The sequence below is a fragment of the Ischnura elegans genome, chromosome 8, assembly GCF_921293095.1.
Source record: "Ischnura elegans chromosome 8, ioIscEleg1.1, whole genome shotgun sequence".
Taxonomy (NCBI): Eukaryota; Metazoa; Arthropoda; class Insecta; order Odonata; family Coenagrionidae; genus Ischnura; species Ischnura elegans.
In genome coordinates this window covers 8,927,600-8,949,278 of record NC_060253.1, presented here as the reverse complement: position 1 = coordinate 8,949,278, position 21,679 = coordinate 8,927,600, and the positions used below count along the sequence as shown (strand labels likewise).

At 39.1% G+C, this 21,679-nt stretch overlaps 1 protein-coding gene across 1 annotated transcript in view; it reads left to right on the top strand.

Annotated features, from left to right (window-relative positions):
- The first annotated feature begins 7,464 nt into the window (after positions 1-7,464).
- LOC124163744 overlaps positions 7,465-21,679 on the top strand; it is a 167,944-nt gene continuing 153,729 nt past the window's right edge. The window contains exons 1-3 of the mRNA XM_046540819.1: positions 7,465-7,527; positions 7,758-7,919; positions 10,478-10,561. Coding sequence (XP_046396775.1) covers positions 7,470-7,527; positions 7,758-7,919; positions 10,478-10,561 — 304 coding nt within the window. The 5' untranslated portion in view covers positions 7,465-7,469. The remainder of the gene's footprint in view (positions 7,528-7,757; positions 7,920-10,477; positions 10,562-21,679) is intronic.

Below are 21,679 nucleotides of genomic sequence, written 5' to 3'. Positions count from 1 at the left end.
AACAATACCTCATAAATGGATTGGAACTTTAATTAAAAAATAATGTTTTATATTAACCAAACTTTTCAAAAGTTACCTGGAAAAAATCGGGTCAGGAATACATTTTTTATGAATGGAGAATGTTTATTTGAAAGTTATGTTTTGGAGTTTTGAAAGTACATATTTTGTGATTTTTTCAAGTAATTAGAAAAATGGAATGCAAATTTTTCGTATTGTGTCTCTTAAGCATGCATTTCAAAAGTTGATATCAGGTAGACTTAAATATGCATGACACAGCGCTAACCATCGTAAGTCGGCAGCGTTTGGTAGTATGCCCTTCGATGGTAACTCTGCGGGTTTACACAACGTGATGAGGCTAAAATCGTACGGACCGTGGTCGCATGCATGGTATAACGATTGAAGAGGATTTATTGAGCAGGTAATGGACGGAGATAAGAGAAAATTTTTTTTATGTTCTATTGAAGAAAATGATAGGTTTTATGCTACACGAAACTAGTTGTATTTGTTTGTTTATTTCTTTTTAACCCATTAACCATACTTTTACACTAAACTTCACATATAAACTTCACGGGAAAGTAACCAGCACTCGTAAATAATAAACCAATTACAATCTTTATGTGAAGAGGATTGCACGATCAACTTTTCCACTGTAAACGATTTAGATAAAGACATGGAGAAATCAATACTTGCACCTAGTTTGTGAATTTAAGCCTATCCTAGTATAATGATAAGAGCAATATGTACTATTCTTAATGCGTGAATATGGTTAAATTTTTTATATAATCTTTTGATCTTCTTTTGACATATCTTTAAGGCTTCACAGACAGTTCGGTCTAGTTTTACCTCATCATTCTGGCTAGCTAGGAATTAAAGGGATACTTTTTTCTATGGAAAATAACCACGAGCGGATGACGATTTATATTACATGACGGGGTCTATAAAGATTTAATAATAAAAGAAGATTAGAACAATCTACGTAGGAATTAATAATTTTGTAATTTTTAGAGGAATATGGCATTGTTGGAACATCATATGTCTCGTAATGCTTTTAAATATACGAGGGATAGAAGATATAACGTATTCAGATAGTGAGATTACTAATTTTTAAATATTAAATTTGAAAAATTCATTTTCGACACGTTCAAGCCGGATTCAGTCTGTATTATCTGAAAAGGTGCATGGGATAAGGTTTTCAGTAAACAACAAACTATATTCTAATGTGTAACGTACCGGAGCGATGTATATCCACTGTCCTTAAAGCATGAATATTTTTAAATTTTCGACAGATTCTCCTCACAAATCCCACTTTCTTTAAAGTTTCACAGACAATGCTATCTATTATTAGTTTTACCACATGAAAACCTTAATATCCTCATTCTTCATAATTTCCTGGATTTCAATATCCTCACGCAGTCACGTCGTCAATTGTAAACTGACAAAATTACACAACGAGGGCAGCACTGGGTTACGATGGTTACGACGAGTAAAAAGGCGAGTAGTTGCGACCAAGAGCCTTACCAAGAACACCAATTGTTTCCGACCGTGGTCGGTACGTGCGTAGTGTAAATGGGGCATGACCATGCCTGAGCGAACAGTTGCCTGACCTTCCCTTTTTCTAACTTCAATTATTCGCGTACGACCAAGAAAGGAAGGCTGCGGGGCGCACCGCAGTGGTGCCTCGAAGGGACTTCAAAATTAAGATGATAATAATAATATAACAATAATTTTATTACTCCACACACAAATTACACGACAATAGCAAAATTGAGGAATTTTTGGTAGCCTCAAACAGGTTATCCTTTTACCTTTTTATATAGTGTAGCTCAATTTGTGTTACCTTGGTTATCTATGCTAACAAAGCTCAAGTACGTATATGAAAAATAAAACAACTAAAATAGTATTTACAATTCATTTACATCAATATTTTAAAACAATATTTGTTCTACACTTTCTTTGGTGAGAAGCCAAGAATGTGCATTTTGCAAAAACTTTTTCAAAGACTTTGAAATAAAGCAAATTGGGCTGGGGCAACAAATTAAAAACCATTGGTCCTACAGACAAAAAAACATCTTTTAAACAAAGTAGTCCGCGCTGACCCTAGCTTCCGGAAACCAGTCCGCTTCGGCGGTCATTTTTCAGTCGCTAGATTTTCGGGTTTCTTCGAAATATTTATAATGAGCTTTTTTGGCCTTCGAGAGACGAGCCTATGGCTAAACAATGGCAGGTGTCGATCCATCGAAATCTTCCGAGCAAATCTTGTCTTCAGTGGTGCTCTCTTGTTCCCTTTCTGTTACCTTGCCTAAGAAACTTTCTGCACAGCTTAGGGAATGCGTTATGCGTCTTTACCAATATATCTGCAAGGAAAAAGTGAACACAACTCTCACAAATGCTCGAAGTGACAACCCTGTCGAAGATCGTGAAAACTGTGTTTAGATTAAGTGTCGATTAGTGATCATTATTAAATCCTTGGAATCAATTAACATCCCTTGTTGAAGGTGTGGATAATGGCATTAGTCTTTTACCGTCGTAGGTATGCTAAGAGTGCGCTGAAGAGATACTTGACTCCATCACGCGCTATCTTACTCCTCGCTGATTATAATTAATTGTAACTAGTCTCTTTCATGTTGTTTTAAAGGTGTTTAATTCCTTCCCCATTAATGTCAACTTAATCAACCTTATTCGTTACCGGCAGTTGAGTCCTCAAAACTTCAGTCATTCAAATATTGCGATAACGGGTGAATACTTAATACTATCAATCCCGTATGACTTATAGTCTACATTTATGAAAGATCTCTCTCTAAACCTGTACACAAGTTTCATTGTTTATTTACTAAAGATCAATATTCATGAACAATTTTCACATTTTGCTGGCGATACCAGCCCAAGAGTTCTCGCTATGCAGTCAATGTCACCCTGCATTTTGGTTATACGTTAATGGATGTAAAGGAAAGTCTTTTGTGCTCGCCTCATTTCGGTAAATTATCACACAAGTAGGCATGGACGGATCCAAGATTTTTTTTCGGATCCGGATTCGGATCGCATCCTTGATTTTTGGAGCCGGATCTTTCGGATCGGATATTTTCGGATCCAAATGCATTTTCAAATTCCTGGCGCTGAGATTCCTCCGATGATTGTTCAATCTCTTGAGAAGAGTCACACTATGTGCCAGTCGTATTTTGCCCTCTTTATTTTCCACGGCTGAAATTCTCCTATGTAACCTCTGCGAGAGCTTTCAAACAAAACGGTTCATGAGTAGGACAAGAATCGCATGCGACGGCGCATTCGAAGAGAGAATCGCAAACTCTTTCCACCCTTATGGGGCGCTGCATTCACTGAAGCTATTATTCAAAATTTCGGATCCAGATTTCCGCGACTTTGGATCCGATGTATCCGATGAAGGGCAATATCCGCGGATATTTGGATCTGAGGTATCCGATCCGGCCATCCCTACATACAATGTTAAAAATATCGTATAAAAGTTTCGTATTGAGGGACATATTACTCACAATGTGCAAAAGTGTCTAAAAATATTGAACAAAAAACTCGAAATAAAAACATTATTACGTCAGTTTCATTAAATAAGAGTAGCGTCTTAGATTAAGCGTCTAAATAATTGCTATGAATGTTGTGATAAAGGATTGAAACAGTAATTTCACGGTGATTGAGGTGTTATTCATACCTCATACGTACCTGATTTGATTGCTGAGATATTGAAGAGAAGAAATTCAAAAATGCATTCCACTTTGACGAGGGGAGTATCTAGTCGCCTCAACGGCTGACTAATGTATATATCTATATCGTTTCTCTGCTACCACTTTCCAGGCTCAACATGGACCATACCTATGACACAGCCATCCGACAGCCATCCAGACCTGGTGGAAGTCAGCTCCCGAAGCACTTAGTGAGTATACTTCAATTGGTTTGGGTTAGGTTATTTGGGTAATGTAACGATCCTTCGAGATGATACATCGCTTATGGTATTATTTATGGTGTGGATGAAGAGCGGTTATTTCGCTGTGGAAATATGCATTCTCATGTTTCCGCATGCGTTATTTTAAATTTAATGTGCAGATAAAGGTAAAGAATTGGTCACTCGTAAGGAACTCATTCGTCTCTCAATAGCTTTTGAGTATTTTCGTCAGAAAAATGTTAAATTTCACTTCAGTTGTGGAAGAAAGAATCGAGGGACGATGAATATTCTTTGGTTTTGAGGTTTCTATGAACTCGATGGAAGGAAAACCGTAATTTACAGTTTTTTAATTCTAAATTTGGCAAATATATTTTAATACGGAATGTTAAGATTAAATCCGACATAAATTTGTCCCACCTCTAGTTGTTGGATTAACTATATGTTTTGATAACTTAATTTAACTAGGACGTTCCTCCCAAATTCGACGTGGGATTTGTCCATTGGGTCACGGATTTCGACCGAATTCGGCAAATCGACTTCGCTTGATCAGAAAAAAAAGCTCCAAAGTCTTCTCGCAATGCATTCTATGGTTAATGATACAAGGGAGGAGTGAGACTGCAACAGGACGGAGCTCATCCCCACAAATCTAAGTTAGTCCTCAATGGGAATTATGGCAATCGGCAAATGTCCATGGGGACAGAAGTTGAGTGGCCGCCGAGTAACCCCAGCCTCACACCATATGATTTATTTCTATGGGGATTTCTGAAGCACTTATTATTATTATTTAAGTATTATAGCAATTAAGGTAGGTTTACATGGAGCTTCACGACGCATTCCGGCAGTCTGCCCTCCCCTCATGGACTTCCCTTTTCAATTCCAAATAAGGCCTACTCCCTTTCACTCTATCTAAAAATGCTTTTAAGAATGTTTACCCAACATTCTACCCTCTATAATACAGTTTTCTACATCCTCTCCCCGCTAAGTACTCGCTCCATCCACTCCTTCTGTCTACTCCGTATCTCATCTAGAAGCTGCATCTCATCACCCACCATTTCCAGCACTTACAAGATGGTAGTCGTACCTCTTCCTTTCCGTCCACTTCACTTTCTCCATTCTTCTCTACACCCACATGTTAAACGCCTCCAGTCTTTTCTCGTCCTCCTTCCTATACGTCCACGTTCCCGCACCGTAGAGCGTAACATCCCATCAGACTTTTCACTAGCCTTTTCGAGTTGATGGTTTGAGGCTTCACTTTGTGGAATTTATTCATAATGAATGTTCATAATGAAGTGGGGATGCTAAAATCACCAAAATCACCTCACGTCCTCACCTCACACCCTCATTACAGAATCTCCAATGGAAAAGCAAATAATTCATCACTATGGACGCATTTAATGCATTGATATCACTCGACTGGACTCTACGTGGCCGCGAACTACAAGTGGGCGCGGGCAAGCTACACCTCCGCCACTATATGTCTTATTCCTTAATTTATTATTGTTCTACAACATAATTGTTTGAAATGTTCTGTATATTTTCTTATAACTGTGTTTCACTACATTTCATCGTCATCTACCTCATTATGAAAATAAAAAAAAGATGCTACGAAATGCGATAAACTGTTATTGGAAGTGGGATAAAATAAAAACAAAAGCGCGATTTTCACTTAGCTCTTGTAATGGTACCCATTCATTGTAATCTGATATTTTTTCTCGGTAACCTAATTGGGGGCTCAACTACCTCGAAACACAGCTGTGGGGATATCGCGTTTCGCTAAGGAAATGGAGTCTTAGGGGAAGGGTGGAGGAGGGAAAAAATGGCTAAGCGTGGGACAGGCGAGGGAGAGAACGGACGCGATCAGGGCATGCCGGCCGCTTCACGATATACGCTGGCTATTTTTTTTTTCAATCGAAACCCCGTAAGGCTAATTTTAGATTTTGGTTTGGACCCACGTTGTGAGGTCAAAAGGTCAAAATTGTAAAATTTTGGCTTGCTTTCAACAAAACATACCTTTTCCGATGAGTATGCCAATTATCATGAATACAGGTTGAGGGAAAGGAGCAAAAAAATGGAGGTAAAAAAAGACATACGATGAAAGGGACAGTCTGTACAACAATATGGAGAAACGATCGTGCCTGCACTTCCATATATGCGATGTTTATGTAGTTTTAATTAGAGCGTTGTACTGCGTCGCGACGTGGCTTAGCACAACGGGGACGTGTGGCGACAACCCATGTGTGTACAATGTTTTCGAGTTGCCTACTTGATGCGCCCGAGAATTGAAAGCGTGCGAATTCCATCGACATTGTAACTCCCCTGGCTAACTCTCGATCTCTCGTTGTGATCGAAATCGTTCTTCAGTCATGAGTGGTCAAAGACTAGGTTCGAGTCGGAAGTGTAAGGTGATGGTTCAAGCTCTAGTGTCACACTCTGCGAGATATTGCCGGAACACCTTCATCGCTTGCATTGGGAAATGTATCAGGTAATCTATAATTTTTATCTATCAACTACAAGCGCAGTGGAGCCGTCTCCATGGGGACTGAGATTCGGAGAAAGATTCGTTTGGGGGTCGGAGCCCCCTCAATAATTCAAGAAAATAATTAATTTATATTATGCTTTGTGAAATCACAACAATATATTCGTATTTTTTATTTCCCATGTTTGACATTAGTTACCTTTTAAAATAATTCAATAATGTGTTAAAATAAATAATTGTAAGGTAGTAAGCTAATTAACTGAAAACAAGTGGTGAGAATCATGATAGTGTTACGGTGCTGCGACAAACTTTGAATTTAACCTCTTCCCGGGGCAAGACCCCCGATATGGGCCCCTCCAATATTTTTTATAAGTCGGTGCCCCAGTCGGCACATTACATTTCCTAAATTTTCAAAACTGGGTGCTGTGCTTGTTTCCCATCGAAATATCTAAGGGTTATTGCCATAAAATTACTATTGGTCAAATTACTTGAGTAGCATGTGGAAAAATTTAAACGCATGAAATGTGAGCAAATAGTGAGTTTCATATTTATTTCACCTTGGTCAAACGAAGTTATTTTTAAATTACTTATTCATGTATGATAATTTGAATTTCCATCGCTCTCTAAACCAGAGTTTTTGATATTGGCCAAAATAATATTTGATGTTTGCAGTTGCTTTAAAAATTTGCTAATTGGCCTTAATTACATTTAAGTCAACATCATTAGTCAACAATGCTAACATTGATTTGACGCAGCTCCCCATTCCTCTCTCCTATCATCTAACCTTTTCATAGCGACGTATTTCTTCTCTTTCACATCCTTTATAACCCTTTATCCTATGTAACTCATTCTGAGCCGTTCTTTGCCCTTTTTCACTTCCACCTGTACTTTTACGATTGTTTTCATCAGGCCATCATGCCTCATAATGTGGAAACCAAATTGTCCCATCTTCTCCTCGTACTTTTTAAGATAGTACTATTTCTCCTTTCTTTCTTAGTTTTCACTCTACGTTTTAGTATATTGTATATTCAAGCTAGCTGAATAAATAATTTTTCTGCATCACCTCTGCTTGCAGCCAACAAAATGAGTGATACAGTCCTGGAGCCACAAGTCTGCACCTCAAACCAATGTGTTGAAACAGGTGAGATAAAGGGTGAACTCGCTATAACAAATGTTTGAATGAAAGGGATTTAATTCAGATAATATTTTTAAATGATACCGGATAATACGCGTCAATATTCATTTTCACATTTTCCGTCATATTTGTACGCAAAGAAATAAATTGTATTTTTATTATATTCGCAGTATTTCTGTGGAATTGATTCATTTTTGAACTTGACTGTTTCTTATTCATCTTCATTTGTTTTTCAGCGGCCAATCTCATGAAGTCCCTGGACTTGGATGCAGACCCCTGCGAGGACTTCTATCAGTTCACGTGCGGCAACTGGGCGGCCAATCATCCGATCCCAGATTTCACGGCGTCCACCGATTGGTTCTTCGAAAGAAAGTTGCACCTCGCACAAAGGATAAGAAGTACGTGCAATCCAATTCCAAATTACATTCATTGAAAGCGCAAGCCGTATTACAGAATTTCACTGGCTTTTCTGCTCATGCATTGACAATGCCAATATTGTTATGAAATACTTATATTCTTAAATGTTTCGAAGATACGGTCCTTGGATGTGGCTTACTCTTAATTTTTTCTCGGGCCCTACTTTTAAACCCCTGAAAATGTGATTTGAGAATGTTCTCCCTACTGTACCAAAAATAAAATCAGGTCTACTGTTCAGAATTTTGAGGTCCATATAGTATACCAAGTGCAATAATTTAAATTTCTAAAATCTACGGTCAAAAATTAATTTCTATGGGTAAATCTAAAATTTCGGTTCTTAAACAACGAAATTTACTCAGTTTTTAAGTCCAAGCAACTGTTTTCGAGGAAGGAAACATTTTAGCCCAGAAAAGGACCCCTACACCGATATTACGCTGTACTTACTAAATTAACTTCCCATTTTGAATTGCAGCTACCCACCAGTGACACCGCCCTCCCCGACAAATGTTTAAGTACTCTATGCGGCCTTATTATTAGAATTCAGTCTCTGGAAGACAACTAAAAATCAAAATAGAAGCTAAATTCGACTGCCGTTAAATTAAATAATTTATCAAGGAGGACAATTTTGACTGAGGAGATTACACAATTGTTAAGCTATGAGAGAATTCAATATTTTTTTGCAGAAGGACAATATCTAATGATTACCGTGGGCAAAATAAATGCGTATACAGAAAGCATTAAAGTGCCCCAATTTTTAAAATTGAGTTAATTAATGATAAAATTGTGTTCTCTCTGGTACTAGGAATCGTTATGGGCAGAGGGATTGGTTCCGCGGCGGTGGAGATTATTCTGAGAATGCCCGCCCCTAACTTAAGTTCTTTTTGGAGGGCTTTTCAATTACAGCACTCAGTCCGTCAGATGGGCCGTTAAGCCGTGGTCCCCTAAAGTACCTTTTGATAAAAACAGACTAATATCAACGCCGGGATTTTCTCCACCCTTCCCTGAGGCCTGGTTTACCCAGTGCGAGCTAGTATCCGAGCTGGCCTGGTCAGTTACGGCAGCGCGGCTACTCCTACAGTGTGACCGCATCATACGTTATGTGCGAGTCGATCAGTAACTCACAACCGAGTTTCTACAGAAAGTTTTGTATTTACTCGCCTCTCACCTTCCCCCATATTTTGCCACAAGCAGCAACTCGAATGTGACTCGGACGTCAACCCGCACGGTATTGCGAAATGACAATAGCTCGTAAGTGTGGGACCACGTCGGGTGCTTTATTTGTGTTTCATAGTTTCAAGCAGTGGTGCAGCGAGGGGTGTGTTGGGGGTAATACCGTGTTTACCGTAAGTTTAATCCATTTCACTTAATTGGATTGATATTACTAATAAAATAGTGTAAGGATTAATAAAATATCCCTCAGAAAGCGTAATAGCGTAAAACTCACTATTTTGAACAATTTATCTCAAAATTCCGCAATTTATTAATTTCGCACCTACCGCTTATCCTGGTGGGTATTCCATACCCCCACACACCCCGGTATTAGTTGCACATAAACCCCCCCCCCCCAGCTCCAGCTGGTTGCGCCCAGCTCCCAGCATTCCTGGCTGCTCCTCTGGTTTCAAGTAGTGTTTGAAAACGAAAAATGGAGGACAGACGGGCTACCATTTGAAATATAAAGTTTGTGGAGTTATGCAAGGACCAAACCAACATATGGAATAGCTTGAATCCTAATGATAAGGATAGAGATTAGCGTAAAGCCTCGCTTGAACACATTCGCAATGAACTGGGTTTGAAACGCCACTGAAACGACGTGCAGTAACTGTCTACTTTCACGCCAGCAGCTCGCACCTGTGTGAACGGCGTCGAGCTACTGTCATGCCAGTACCCAGATCCAGTAGCTGTCTAATGTCTGGTCAGCAACCCGTATTGTGTGACACAAGGCGAAAATGGCTTTAGCTGTCGGTCGCCAGCTCCAAATACCATTCCTACCTTGGTTAAGCATGTTGATCAATGCAATTGGAACATACCTACTTGTCGTTTTGACTGTAAACAAATATTAAATTCTCGTACCGTAAGAATCATGATAAAAATAAAGCTTTGGCTCGTCACCGTATGACTCTTTGAGCCGATGAATGTTGGCGTGCATAAGTCATATCGTGATAATCGCATGAAAGTAGAGCTTAGGACGAATCAAATGCTAACTTTGCAGTAAAAATAATAGATAATATACTCCCTTTTTGGACAAACTCTTGTTTTAAAGCCTCGATGGAAGGCTTATGTGAAGTCAAAATGTTTTTTAAAATAACATACATTGAAATTATTCCTATTTAATTGCGCAGTTGCAAACTTGAATCTTTCGAATAGGTAATGCAATCGAAGTGAATATGGTAGAGGTTAGTATCTGATTCTATTCATCGCTACAATCAGTTCACCAAATGCCGTCGGCTTTTCTGAGTGTACCCATCCTAATATTTGATCGAGCCAAATGAATCATTTCTCTCCTCCACTTTCGTTACTAATAACAATTATTTCTTTGCAGAAGTCCTGGAGCAAGATCCTCTAGCAGACCAGCCAATCCCTGTGACCCAAGCTCAGATGCTGTTCCAGTCATGTTTAAATACAAGTGAGTGCCTCACATCATAAAATGCTAAGTAACGTTTTCTGTAAATGTTTTTTCTGTAAGCTATGACGCATGTTGTGGAAGTAACATTAATCCATATCACGATATACAAAGGACCCTAAATGTTGCGACGGATAAACATTTTAATAATTGAAATGATGCTCGGGTTTAAGGATTCAGCGAGTGAGATGAAGTTGCCGGAAATGTTTAATTTTACATTTAACGACTGCTACAACAAATTGAGACGATTTTTTCGGTGCGGTGGCTAGTGTGTTGGCATCTGACCCTGGCGGTTCAAATCCTTGTGGTGGCAGCACTGTTTCAGAGACTGCTCGATCCCAGTGGTTGATTGCTTTGAGGAGTTCACCCCAAGTGCAGCACACCGTCCGTCGGATGGGTCGCTACTCCGTGGTCCCCTTGGCGCCTTTCGATAGTGCATCGTAGATGTTATATAAAATTCAAACTGGAAAGGTTATCTTCCAAACAAAAATATAAAGCGTGTTGCAGCTACGCAGGAACCAAACCAACAAAATGAAGTGCTTGAATCCTAATTTCTTTCACAGCAATCCCTTTTTTTCTCTCTGTAACCAAGTCGCCAATTCAAAGCAAAACAATAAAAAATTAAAACATGAACGCAACAAACAACAAATGAACTTCAGAAAATGTAAAAATAACAACAAAGGAAACGTATATAATAACATGCATACTAATGCAAACTTAGAATTTTATAATTGCAATGAATGCTTCGGTTAAAGTAATACGAGCCTTTTGTTATTACACCCTTCATATAAGCTTCACGATAGAGACGAGCGTTTGGGAGGGCCCTAGGCAATCGCCGACCTCTGGCCAGACCGCCCCTGATTCTAACATATCACGTTCCCCTGTTCCACGTCATAATTGCATTCTATTCTCACTGCTCTCTCACCTGTATTCGCTTACCATGAGCAGTATAATTCCACCACCCCAAACACACCGAGATACAATTGATCACAAAAGAAAAATCGCGGGTGGACGTTTTTCGATAAATTTTCTCGTTGACGAGAGATCTGGCATGTTCTGCAAAATGTATTTGAGAATATTTATGCGTATTTTCAACTCCCTAACTCTTAATTTTTTAAATATTTTTATATTATCTTCTTTCGATTTTAGCCGACTGTGCGTCGGAGTGTTTTCTTTCGGGCTTCTTCACCTTCACCACGGTCGGTAGTTGCGATGAAATTCTAAAACGGTTCGAGTACGATGTAACCATACTTATTTCATTTTTTTAAATAGACATTTCTAGCATCGACATATTCTAAGCAGATGAATATAGAACAAGTTAATACTGAATTTTTAACGACTACAATCATTAGAATAATGATGCTATCAATAAAAAATTTAAAAGTTATGGTACTTTTTCTCACAATTTATTTAAGACGACCGGTTTCGTCGCAGAGGCGACATCTTCAGGCACAGATATCGGTATTTTTGTTGTTATTTGGTTGCTATTGCTATAAAAATAACGATTTCTGTACCCGAAGATGTCGCCTCTGCGACGAAACCGTTTGTCTTAAATAAACTGTGAGAAAAAGTACCATACCGTTTTAATTGCTTAAAATGGATTTTCACAAAGTTAAGTCTGAAACAACCGAGTTTATTGATTCTACCAATGTTAACACATATTTCAAATCAAAATGAATGACTCCCCATCACGGGCGCAGCCAGCAATTGAGGCGTGGGTTTTTTAAAAATTAATACTGGGGGCATAAAATATCCGCCAGGGTAAGCGGAAGGTGTGGTGGCTCTCCCCCAGAATTTTTGAAAGGTATAATGTTTAAATAGTGAGTTTTAAGGCTTTCTGAGGGTCATTTTATTACTCAGCGTACTCGCTGTCTCTACAACTTCCTGCATACGTTTAGGGATTGATCCCAACTAATTTCTCGCACAAATGTGACCGAAATTCAATCCACAAGCCGCGGACATGCGCCTCATTCACCCCTACTGTTGTGGCGCCCATTGGTGGCAATTCCGTTTTCACAATTCCCCACTGGGTTACAGTCAGATTGATGAGCCAGTAAGTGTTCTTCTTACGTTGTTAGCGGTAAAATCAGAAGGCGAGGCCATGAGATTTCCAAATAGAAATATTTAGGTTTGATTAATCAAAAGTTATTGAAATGTAGAAGAAATGGATGATATCCATTCGACCATAATTTCTTAATTATTAATAGTGGTCGCTTTATTTCGCGTGAAAGAGTTCATATACCACTTTATTTCCACCTGGGCCTTAGGGCTAGTTCTCTATATACGCGAGACGGGATTTAGTCTGGAACCGATGATTTATTTGGACTGAGCGATTTCAATATATTTTCTCTTCCGTGCGCACACATGTCAATAGGCGGCATATTTCGCGTGAAGATATTGTCAACCATTGTCAACTGTTTCGGATGTGTTCTCAGAAGGCTCGGTGAACACGCTCTTTAAGTAGGAATTTAATAAATTGGTTTTATCGGAACTGTTTGTCAACACATCTCCATTATTGTTTCTCAGCGAACATACGGTAGATCTTCTACCTTGAACTTCCCGAACATAAGACCAAAATGCCTTTGGATTATCCCGTTGCTGGTCTACAAGTGTTTCGTGAATGCATTCCTGAACGCTTCCTTCGTGGCGGCTTGAGACAACTTATATTTTTTAATTATTGACTCGCGTTCAATAGCGGATGAATCCGTGCTGACTTTTTTCCTTTTAGCATGGCACGCTCTCTGTCGCCTCAATGATTTTCTCACTTCCGCGTCATACCATCTCGATTGGCTAACTTCTTTTATGTTTTACTAGGGATGCAGCTATTTATTCCCGAAGTTACGGACGAAAGAAATGCTTTCCAAACACCCTCTACATTAAACTTTATTATTGATTCCTGAAACGCGGGGAAAGCACATTTCAGATGACTCTTGACCCTTTCAAAATCAGCCCTTTTAAAAATGAAAATTTTACCTTCTTTTTTTTTAAATTTTCAGTGGTATTTAGAGAAAACTTTGCTGTTACAACACTATGGTCACTTATTCCTTCGACGGTGTTCACGTTCGTTACCTGATGAGGTATATTTGTCGCTAATAAATCAAGAATACTTTCTCCTCTGTTTATGCACGGATGCTATTTGAATGAATTTAGTATAAAACTTTTGATAACGCTTCGCAAATCACTTTATCACTCCCACCAGTAATGAAGCTATAGTATGCCAATCTATAGAAGGTACGTTTAAATTTCTACCTACAATAAAGTTTCTTTCAGGATACTTGGATGCTATGCAGTTTTTTTGGGTTTCAAAATCCAACATTCATGTTATATCTGAGTTGGGATGCGTGTAATACGAACAAACTAACATTGTTTTGGATTTTGGGCATGTAATTGTAAACCACACAAATTCAACGCTGGTCTCAGTCTCGGTTACCGCTTGGCTTACGATTGATTTCTTTACAGCTATAAATACTCCGCTTCCAGCTCAATTAATTCTTTCTTTCCTAAAACGGTGAACGATTATGGGAAGATCTCATTGTCTGAATCATCACCCGTTAGCCAACTTTCAGTTCCAATAATTACGTAACACTTCGTACCATGAATTTAATGCTGAAAATCGGGAATCTCATTTCTTAAATTACGGCAATTAACCACAGCCGCGATTATTTCTTCGGAACCAGTATTTTTGCGATTCGGGACTATTTGTGATTCGCTCTTGTCGATTAAGCTATTTTTAGGCTCTATACCAGTGATGATTGGAACTGCAAATTTAAATGTCTCAACATTAAATTTACTTGGATCTTGACCGCCTTTGAAATTATGATATCACGAAAAATGCTGATTCTGAAACGCTGTTTTTTCTTTCTATTACTATATTCACTAACGCTAAAACACAATCACTAACTCGATTAACGCAGCTACAACAGGGCCTCTTTACATGCCAATCACTCATTCGATAAAACAATTTACGCAAAATAAGTCAACTGGTTACCAAAACAAGTTATTCTGCAACACTGCAACACCAATGTTATCCGGCCGCCGGGCGGCGCGGCGATTCGTCGTTCTGCGCATGCTCGGGCGGCGTCCAAAGACTTCCACAAGGCACGAGCTTAGATGCGCCATAGCATCAGCAGCCCCCACCACTACCACTCTTCATGTAACTGCATGGATATGGATTGGGACGTTCTGGCCAGCGCTCCTGCAAATACGCAATTCTCGCGCTATTTTTGCGTGTTTTACCTACTATTTCGATGTATTCGATTGAAAAAAATATACTGAGGTTGATTCCACGAAAGTGTTCAGTTATGGCAATTTCAATGGAAAAAAATGACGGAAATAGGGCCTGTGATCACTCCTGCCATCTCTGAAAATGATTACGTGGGAGAGTCTTAATTTGAGCCGTCATGTTCACCATCCCTGAACTAGTACGTGGATATTGGTCTCTGGGTCGTTGATAAAAAATTAACGCGTACTGGATGCTATGCAAATCATGAAATTCGTTGGAATGTATAATCTGTGGAGATCAATGGGAGGATAAGGGTAAAAAATTAAAATGCAATGCAATTATATAGCCAACCACGTCATCAAATTTTAATGCATCCCGAGGTAGATCAAAAGAAACAAAATTTCAATTTTGCAAGGACCAAAGTAATATAAGTTGGAACTTGAATACCTATTGTGATTTTAGAACAGTGAATCAGCCCTTCGTTGCATGCCCTTATCAAGGAGTTCCTCTTCTTCTCAGGCATTTTCAATTCGTACTCTTGGAGATGGGAAGACATATCTGATGGACCTCTCCGCTGTCTTCCTCGCAACTGAGTTTCACCAGCATTCCTCCCAGTTATCCTGTTCTGCATTGGTACTGGTCTCATTCCACCATTTATGAACGACAATGCTGTGGGAATGATGTCTTCTTTCTCCATCTTCACATGCATTACCGTAATCCATGCTTTTCGTCTGTGAAAAAAAGAAAACATACTGTTAAAGATAATGTTTAGCTGATCTGTAATGTACAATGAGAAACAAATTTTGAATGGTGTCGTTCACATCGAAAGTCGCCACTCATTGAAAGAATTTTTTATATAAATTTTGGATACCTAAGCTTCAACGAAAAAATCATTCTTCCCGCGTATTTTTTTCTCCTTTAAGTTCAATGTAAGAAAGCACGAAATTTGTCACCCAGTTTCCACGAGTTGGTGACTTCATTGTATTTTCTTGTTAATTAATTCGTTTTCAGGAGAGACATATATTAAGGGAAGTTATCGCTAGTAGTGACGGATACAGCATAGGGGGTTAGGTACGATCCTGGGGGTTACTTCCCAGCACAAGGGGAGGGGTTGGTCAGAGATGTAACGAAAATTATGAGGATTTGGAAGCTTGTTTTAACACATTAACGTTGCCCACTTTAAAATTTATCAAGGAATTAACTTTTTTATAATAAATTTGTGCTTTTTTAGTGATTTGCGTTTTACTGGCTATTCTCTCCTGTATGTACTCGCAACTCAAAAAAATTTCAGTTATTTAAGTTCATATTGTATACTACCTCTCTGGAACTGCCACTGATTGCATGCGAGAATGCAAACCACTAGAGAGAAATGCACAGGGTCAAGGAGTAATTTAGAAGCGATGTCGAGCTTTGATTGCGGTGTTAACATCATCAACTTTTGTGCGAGAAGGTGGTAACCATCAAATTTTCGTCGCGAAGAACTCGAGAAGTGGGTGACGCAATTAAAAACGGAAAAATTTTGATCCCTCCATATTTAAAAAGTTATCAAAATAAATGTAAAAATGATGGTAAACGAGCTCTTTGTGAAAATTTCAAATTTTCGTTATTTTTGTAACTTTTATCGTCTTGAAAAAATATACCGTAAGAATCAGTAAAGATAAACCATATTACCATTTCTTAGGATTCAAATATGATTTGCAATGGCCTTGGACTCATTGGAATTAGAGATAAAGTTAAGACTAATAATTTGTTGTGCGATTCAGTCGTTAAAGGGAGCGTGTGAATTGTTTGAAGTATTTCGCCATCACGGATTTTAGCAGTTCATCCCTTTTTTCAATTTTTGTGCACTTTGCTACGAATTATTCTCATACCTGCATCTTACTTCATCTATTATATTGATTGAAATATCAACATTACTCCTCCTTCGTGGTTACTCACTTAAATGCTAATTCCAATCGAAAGAAACAACATGAAAACACTATCGTCATAAACACCCTATCAGATCTACCGCGGAATCTAGGTTTTCGTCTTTTCAAAGCTGGTCTCACGCACAGAAATCGATGATCGCCATTGTTCATACTTCGTATGTTCCTCAGAGAAAGGAAATCCTCTACCCTCGGCAAAAGTATTCTAATTCAATTTGAATTATGTACTTACATTTTCGGATGAATGTCTTTGGTAAATAGCGGTTCGCAGATAGGTCGGTGCTGCTGGATCAGCAGCAAACCTGTCACTAGGCATCGCACCTTCCCGTTCTTCCCATTCTTCTGTGGGCTCACGTTGGCATAAATACCCAAAGTCATATTCATCTTGGAAGCTAGCATTTATCGCGTCCATTCCATTGGTACAAAATTCCATCTGCTCAGCTGGCTCATAAGGATGCCGGAATGCACTAGGTTGTTTTGAGGGAAAGTGTTTTTCGTTTTTAACATCACCATCGATATGATGGTATGGGTTCTCGCGGTCCATTCCATTGCGCGGTCCATTCATAGCGTCACCTTCGGTGTCAAGGTGAGGGCTATCGCAGTCCATTGCACTATCTATTTCCTTTGTCTCGTCTTCAGCCAACGTAAATGAATTATTGTGGGCATCAGCACGTTCTACTGGGATATACATTGGTTTTGATAAATCACCTTCACCACGGCCGAAAGTGTCATTGCATCCCATTTGTGTGTTGATGCACAATTTTTTCTTCTTAGGCAGCATTTCGGAATTATCAAAATCATGAACTTGGTTTGGTAAGAAGTGGTGTGCATCAATAACGATATCGTTCCCATGAAAAGGAAGACAATCACCATCAATTTCATTTTTCCTTTTGATTCCTTTTCTCTCCGATGGAAGAACTAGATAATTGCCGAAATAAAAGCGTTCATTTACGACGTTGACAGGAAATACATCATCTCCTTCTCCATGGAAGCGTTTGGCGTTGAGGTTCCCATTTTTGTAGCCGTTTTCTTCATCCCAGCTGTCTGCCTTCCGTTTAGCTGGCACGAAAGAACGATATGAAGTGCCAGGATTTTTTGGTGGGAAAAGCTGAGAACTTACCACCTCAATACGAGTTTCAGTGTCATTTGTTTCCTCACGTCTGCCTTTTGCCTTTATCAAATCACCTTTTGCTTTGTATTTTGCAGTTTCACGACCAAATCCCTCGTTTCTGTGCTCCAGGTGGGCAATATATTCATAATCCAGCCTCTTTTCCAGGCTGTTGCCTAGCACACTTCCAGAGAAATTCGTTTCAACTCTCTTTAATAACCGTTCCATGATGTACGTAGCGGAAAATATAGATGGCGAGATCTCCTCTTTGGTTCAACTCCAAATCCACGGAGTGGAATCGATTCTGAGATTCTATTTCAGGAAATAAATGCAATCTGTTATTTGCAGCAGTTATTTTTTAACTCTGCTGGTAGAAGTCGAAACTCCGCCGGCTGTAGCTCACTGCAAACCCCTGCGAGATGACTATTTTCATCCTCTGCTACTCAAGTGATTGATGTATTATTCACTGTAACTGTTTTATACTGTAACCAGTGCGTTTAAACTTCGTTTATAACACCACAATATGCTATCGCATCCGCTCTCTATCGCTTGGAAAATCCAATTGATATAATGTCACCGTACGGCTACGTTTTACTGGTTGCCAGGGTGAACGAAAGTATTGTTGCGGCGCCAGATATGCCCCCTGTCTTATGGCCCGCTGTTGTATCGGTAGGGCCTTTCGCCCTATGCTAAATTCCATTGTTTTGGGTTGAATTCAGTTCAATGTAGGATAGGACGGATGGAAAAAGTATGCTTTTTAAAGATTATCATGTTCCCTGAGTGGTAAAAACCATTCGCATCCTCCATCCTTTTACGCCGGATACTGATTTTGAAGCATGTTTCGTAATGTTCAATGTTGTTGTTCAATGTTTTGAAGCGGTTACAGAGTTTTTTAAATTAAGCTCCACTCCTTGCCGGATGATGGGTTAGTAAGTATTAAATTCAGTGGCGTAGAGAGGTGGATTCAGGTGGGCCGGACCCCCCCTCCCCCGAAATATTGAGACATAAAAAAATAAATTAACCATGGAGCAGGGGAAAGTGGCAAGTGATATATTATTATACCCTTATTAAAAAGGATTGCCCTTTTGTTTAATAAATAAAACTAGACAAATTAAATAGTAAAATATATATTAATGATAAATCATGAATTTAAATAATATTTCTATGACAAATTAATTTTTTCCATAATGAAAAGTGTTAAAATTAGTCAAAGCCCGTCACTAGGTACCCTGTTCTTGAATAATTATCCTCCGGACCCCTCTGTTTTTGGATTTCCAACCCCACCCCCCGGATAAAACTCCTGGCTACGCCACTGATTCAATTTATTCAAATACGAACAGGTGTTAGTGTTAGTGGGAAATACTTACCTGAGATGATATTGTTTTCCTTTTCGGTATCTATCAACTGTCATTTTATGAAATATTCTTTTCTGAAACTGTGTGACACAATGCTTCGGATACCATTGCCCTTTCGATTCAAAAGCCCCGTGATTCTTTTAAAAGTGTCTTGATTGATGAGAGCGAAAATACTTCCATATGGTGGGAAATGTTAGCGGTTATGAAACGATGGAAATAATGCTGGGGCGAACTTCTTTCTCTCCGTACCAAAAGTGTAGAGACTCCAGTTTGAACGCTTATAAAAACCATACACTTTAATATATTCACTTGATTTTGGTGTTACTTTTTACAGCATTACTTTTCTTGTTTTTTCTAAGGTTCATTTTTAATTTTGGTACGAACAGTAGGGGTATGCGCGCAAATAAATTCATGGCTAGCCCTGGAATGTAGGAGCCACAATCATTTGGAACAAAGTGCGTTTCTATTTCAAAAGGCCACCGTAAAGGCAGTTTTCTAAAAGGTGGAAGTTCTAAGGAATGCAGAACGAAAAAAATATATGGGAGAAAAGCGCGAAAATGTGAATGATGAAGAGTTGTTGGTAAGTTAGATTGTATGTTACATAATCGATCGAGTATAGTACCCGAGCCTTCGCGAAGCAAAAGAGTAGGAATAGCTACATCACAGCTGCGATAATACTTACAACTCTTCATCATTCACACATTCGCGCTCATGTACCAAGTGGATTAATAGTTAAGTGTATTAGATAAGTGAAATGAGTGCGTGTGAACCTGATGTCGTGTTTTGTGGACTGACTTTCGGTCGATTCTTTTCCACGCTTATGCCCTAGGTGGGCGAATATATTGAAAGTGCCTGTTACATTGCATTAAATGCTTTCGCTTGAGCACGCGTTTTGGAATTTTTTTTGTTTTTACAGCTTTTCAATCGTTAAAGAAATTCAGTACTAACTTTTTCTTGGGTCATCAGCATAGATAATGTCGATGTTCAGGAGATCTTTAAAAGGTGAAAAAGGTATTATGATTTAGGACTCGAACATACCCAAAACTTCACCGCAACTACCGCGCACAGTATAGAACTACTCGAGCACGGAGCGATGTGTTTGTAAGAGAATAAACGGTGAGTCCAAATTTGAATCTTAAAATAGGAAAATCCTCGCAACAGAGCCCGAAAGAAAACACTCCGACGGCCAACGTGATCGTGGACGTGAGTTAGCCCAGTGCATTCCATCCGCTAATCTTAATTCTGATTGGGCTCATGCTCCTGGAGTTCGACTCCAGCTTCGGTGGCTAGGTCGCGTCCACCTCCCTCCTAGTCTGCTTTGGGTGGCAAACGAACATACAGGTCGCTTTATGTGCCAACCTCACAAGTTTTCACCGACCTGGACCCATCTGTTAAGTGGGACTCTGGGGTGTCTACATACTTTTGAAAACGATAGCACATTTTGTAGAGAGTTATGATAACAGATATCTTATGGTTTGATTATATGCTATTGTCATGATGTTTTTCCCTTTTATTATGCACGATATTTTTTGAGGGACCGGCGGAATGGTGAGAAAATGATAAGTCCTCAATGTAAGGTTGGATTCGAGGCACAAGTGCAAGGATAGGAATAGAAAAAGCCTAAAAACTCACTATTTTGAACAATATATGTTAAGAAATTCTACGGGAGGGCCTACACCTTCCGCTTACCCTGGCTGGCATTCCATTACCCCAGTATTAGTTAAAAAAAACCCTAGCTTCAATTCCTAGCTCGGCCCGTGATGGGTGTCATCCATTTCGATTAGAAATAAATGTGTTATTATTGATTGAATCATTATTTTAATAATTGTTATCAATAAAAAAATCAGTATTAACTATTTTTTTATTCATCTGCGTGGAATATGTCAATGATAGAAATACCTATTTAAAAAAAAATATGTTTACATCGGACTCGAACCGTCCCAGAATTTAATCGCAACTGCCGACCGCGGTGAAGTTCTGGGAAGGAATAGGTGCTTCATAAGCGGTGATTCCAATGTGTAAAGATACTGAGAGAAAAACTCACCAAGGAGCCCGAAAGAAAACACACCGACACACATTGGGCTGAAATCAAAAGAAGGTGGCCTGGACCTCAACAACAATTTTATGAGTTACGTATTAGAAACTTCTCATAAATATTCTGAAATAAATTCTGCGTAGCATGCCAGATTTATTTTTTCCTTTGCTCTCTCGTTAACGTTATCAAAATTGAACAAATTCAGCGAAAAACGACCACCCGCGATTTTTCTTTTCTAATCAACTGTATCTCGGTGTGTTTGGGGTGGTGGAATTATGCTGCTCATGGTAAGCGAATACAGGTGAGAGGACAGTGAAAATAGAATGCAATTATGACAGGGAACAGGGGAACGTGATATGTTAGTATCAGGGGCTGTCTGGCCAGAGGTCGGCTATCGCCTAGGGCCCTCCCAAACGCTCGTCTCTATCGTGAAGCTTATATGAAGGGTGTAATAACCAAAGACTCGTATTACTTGA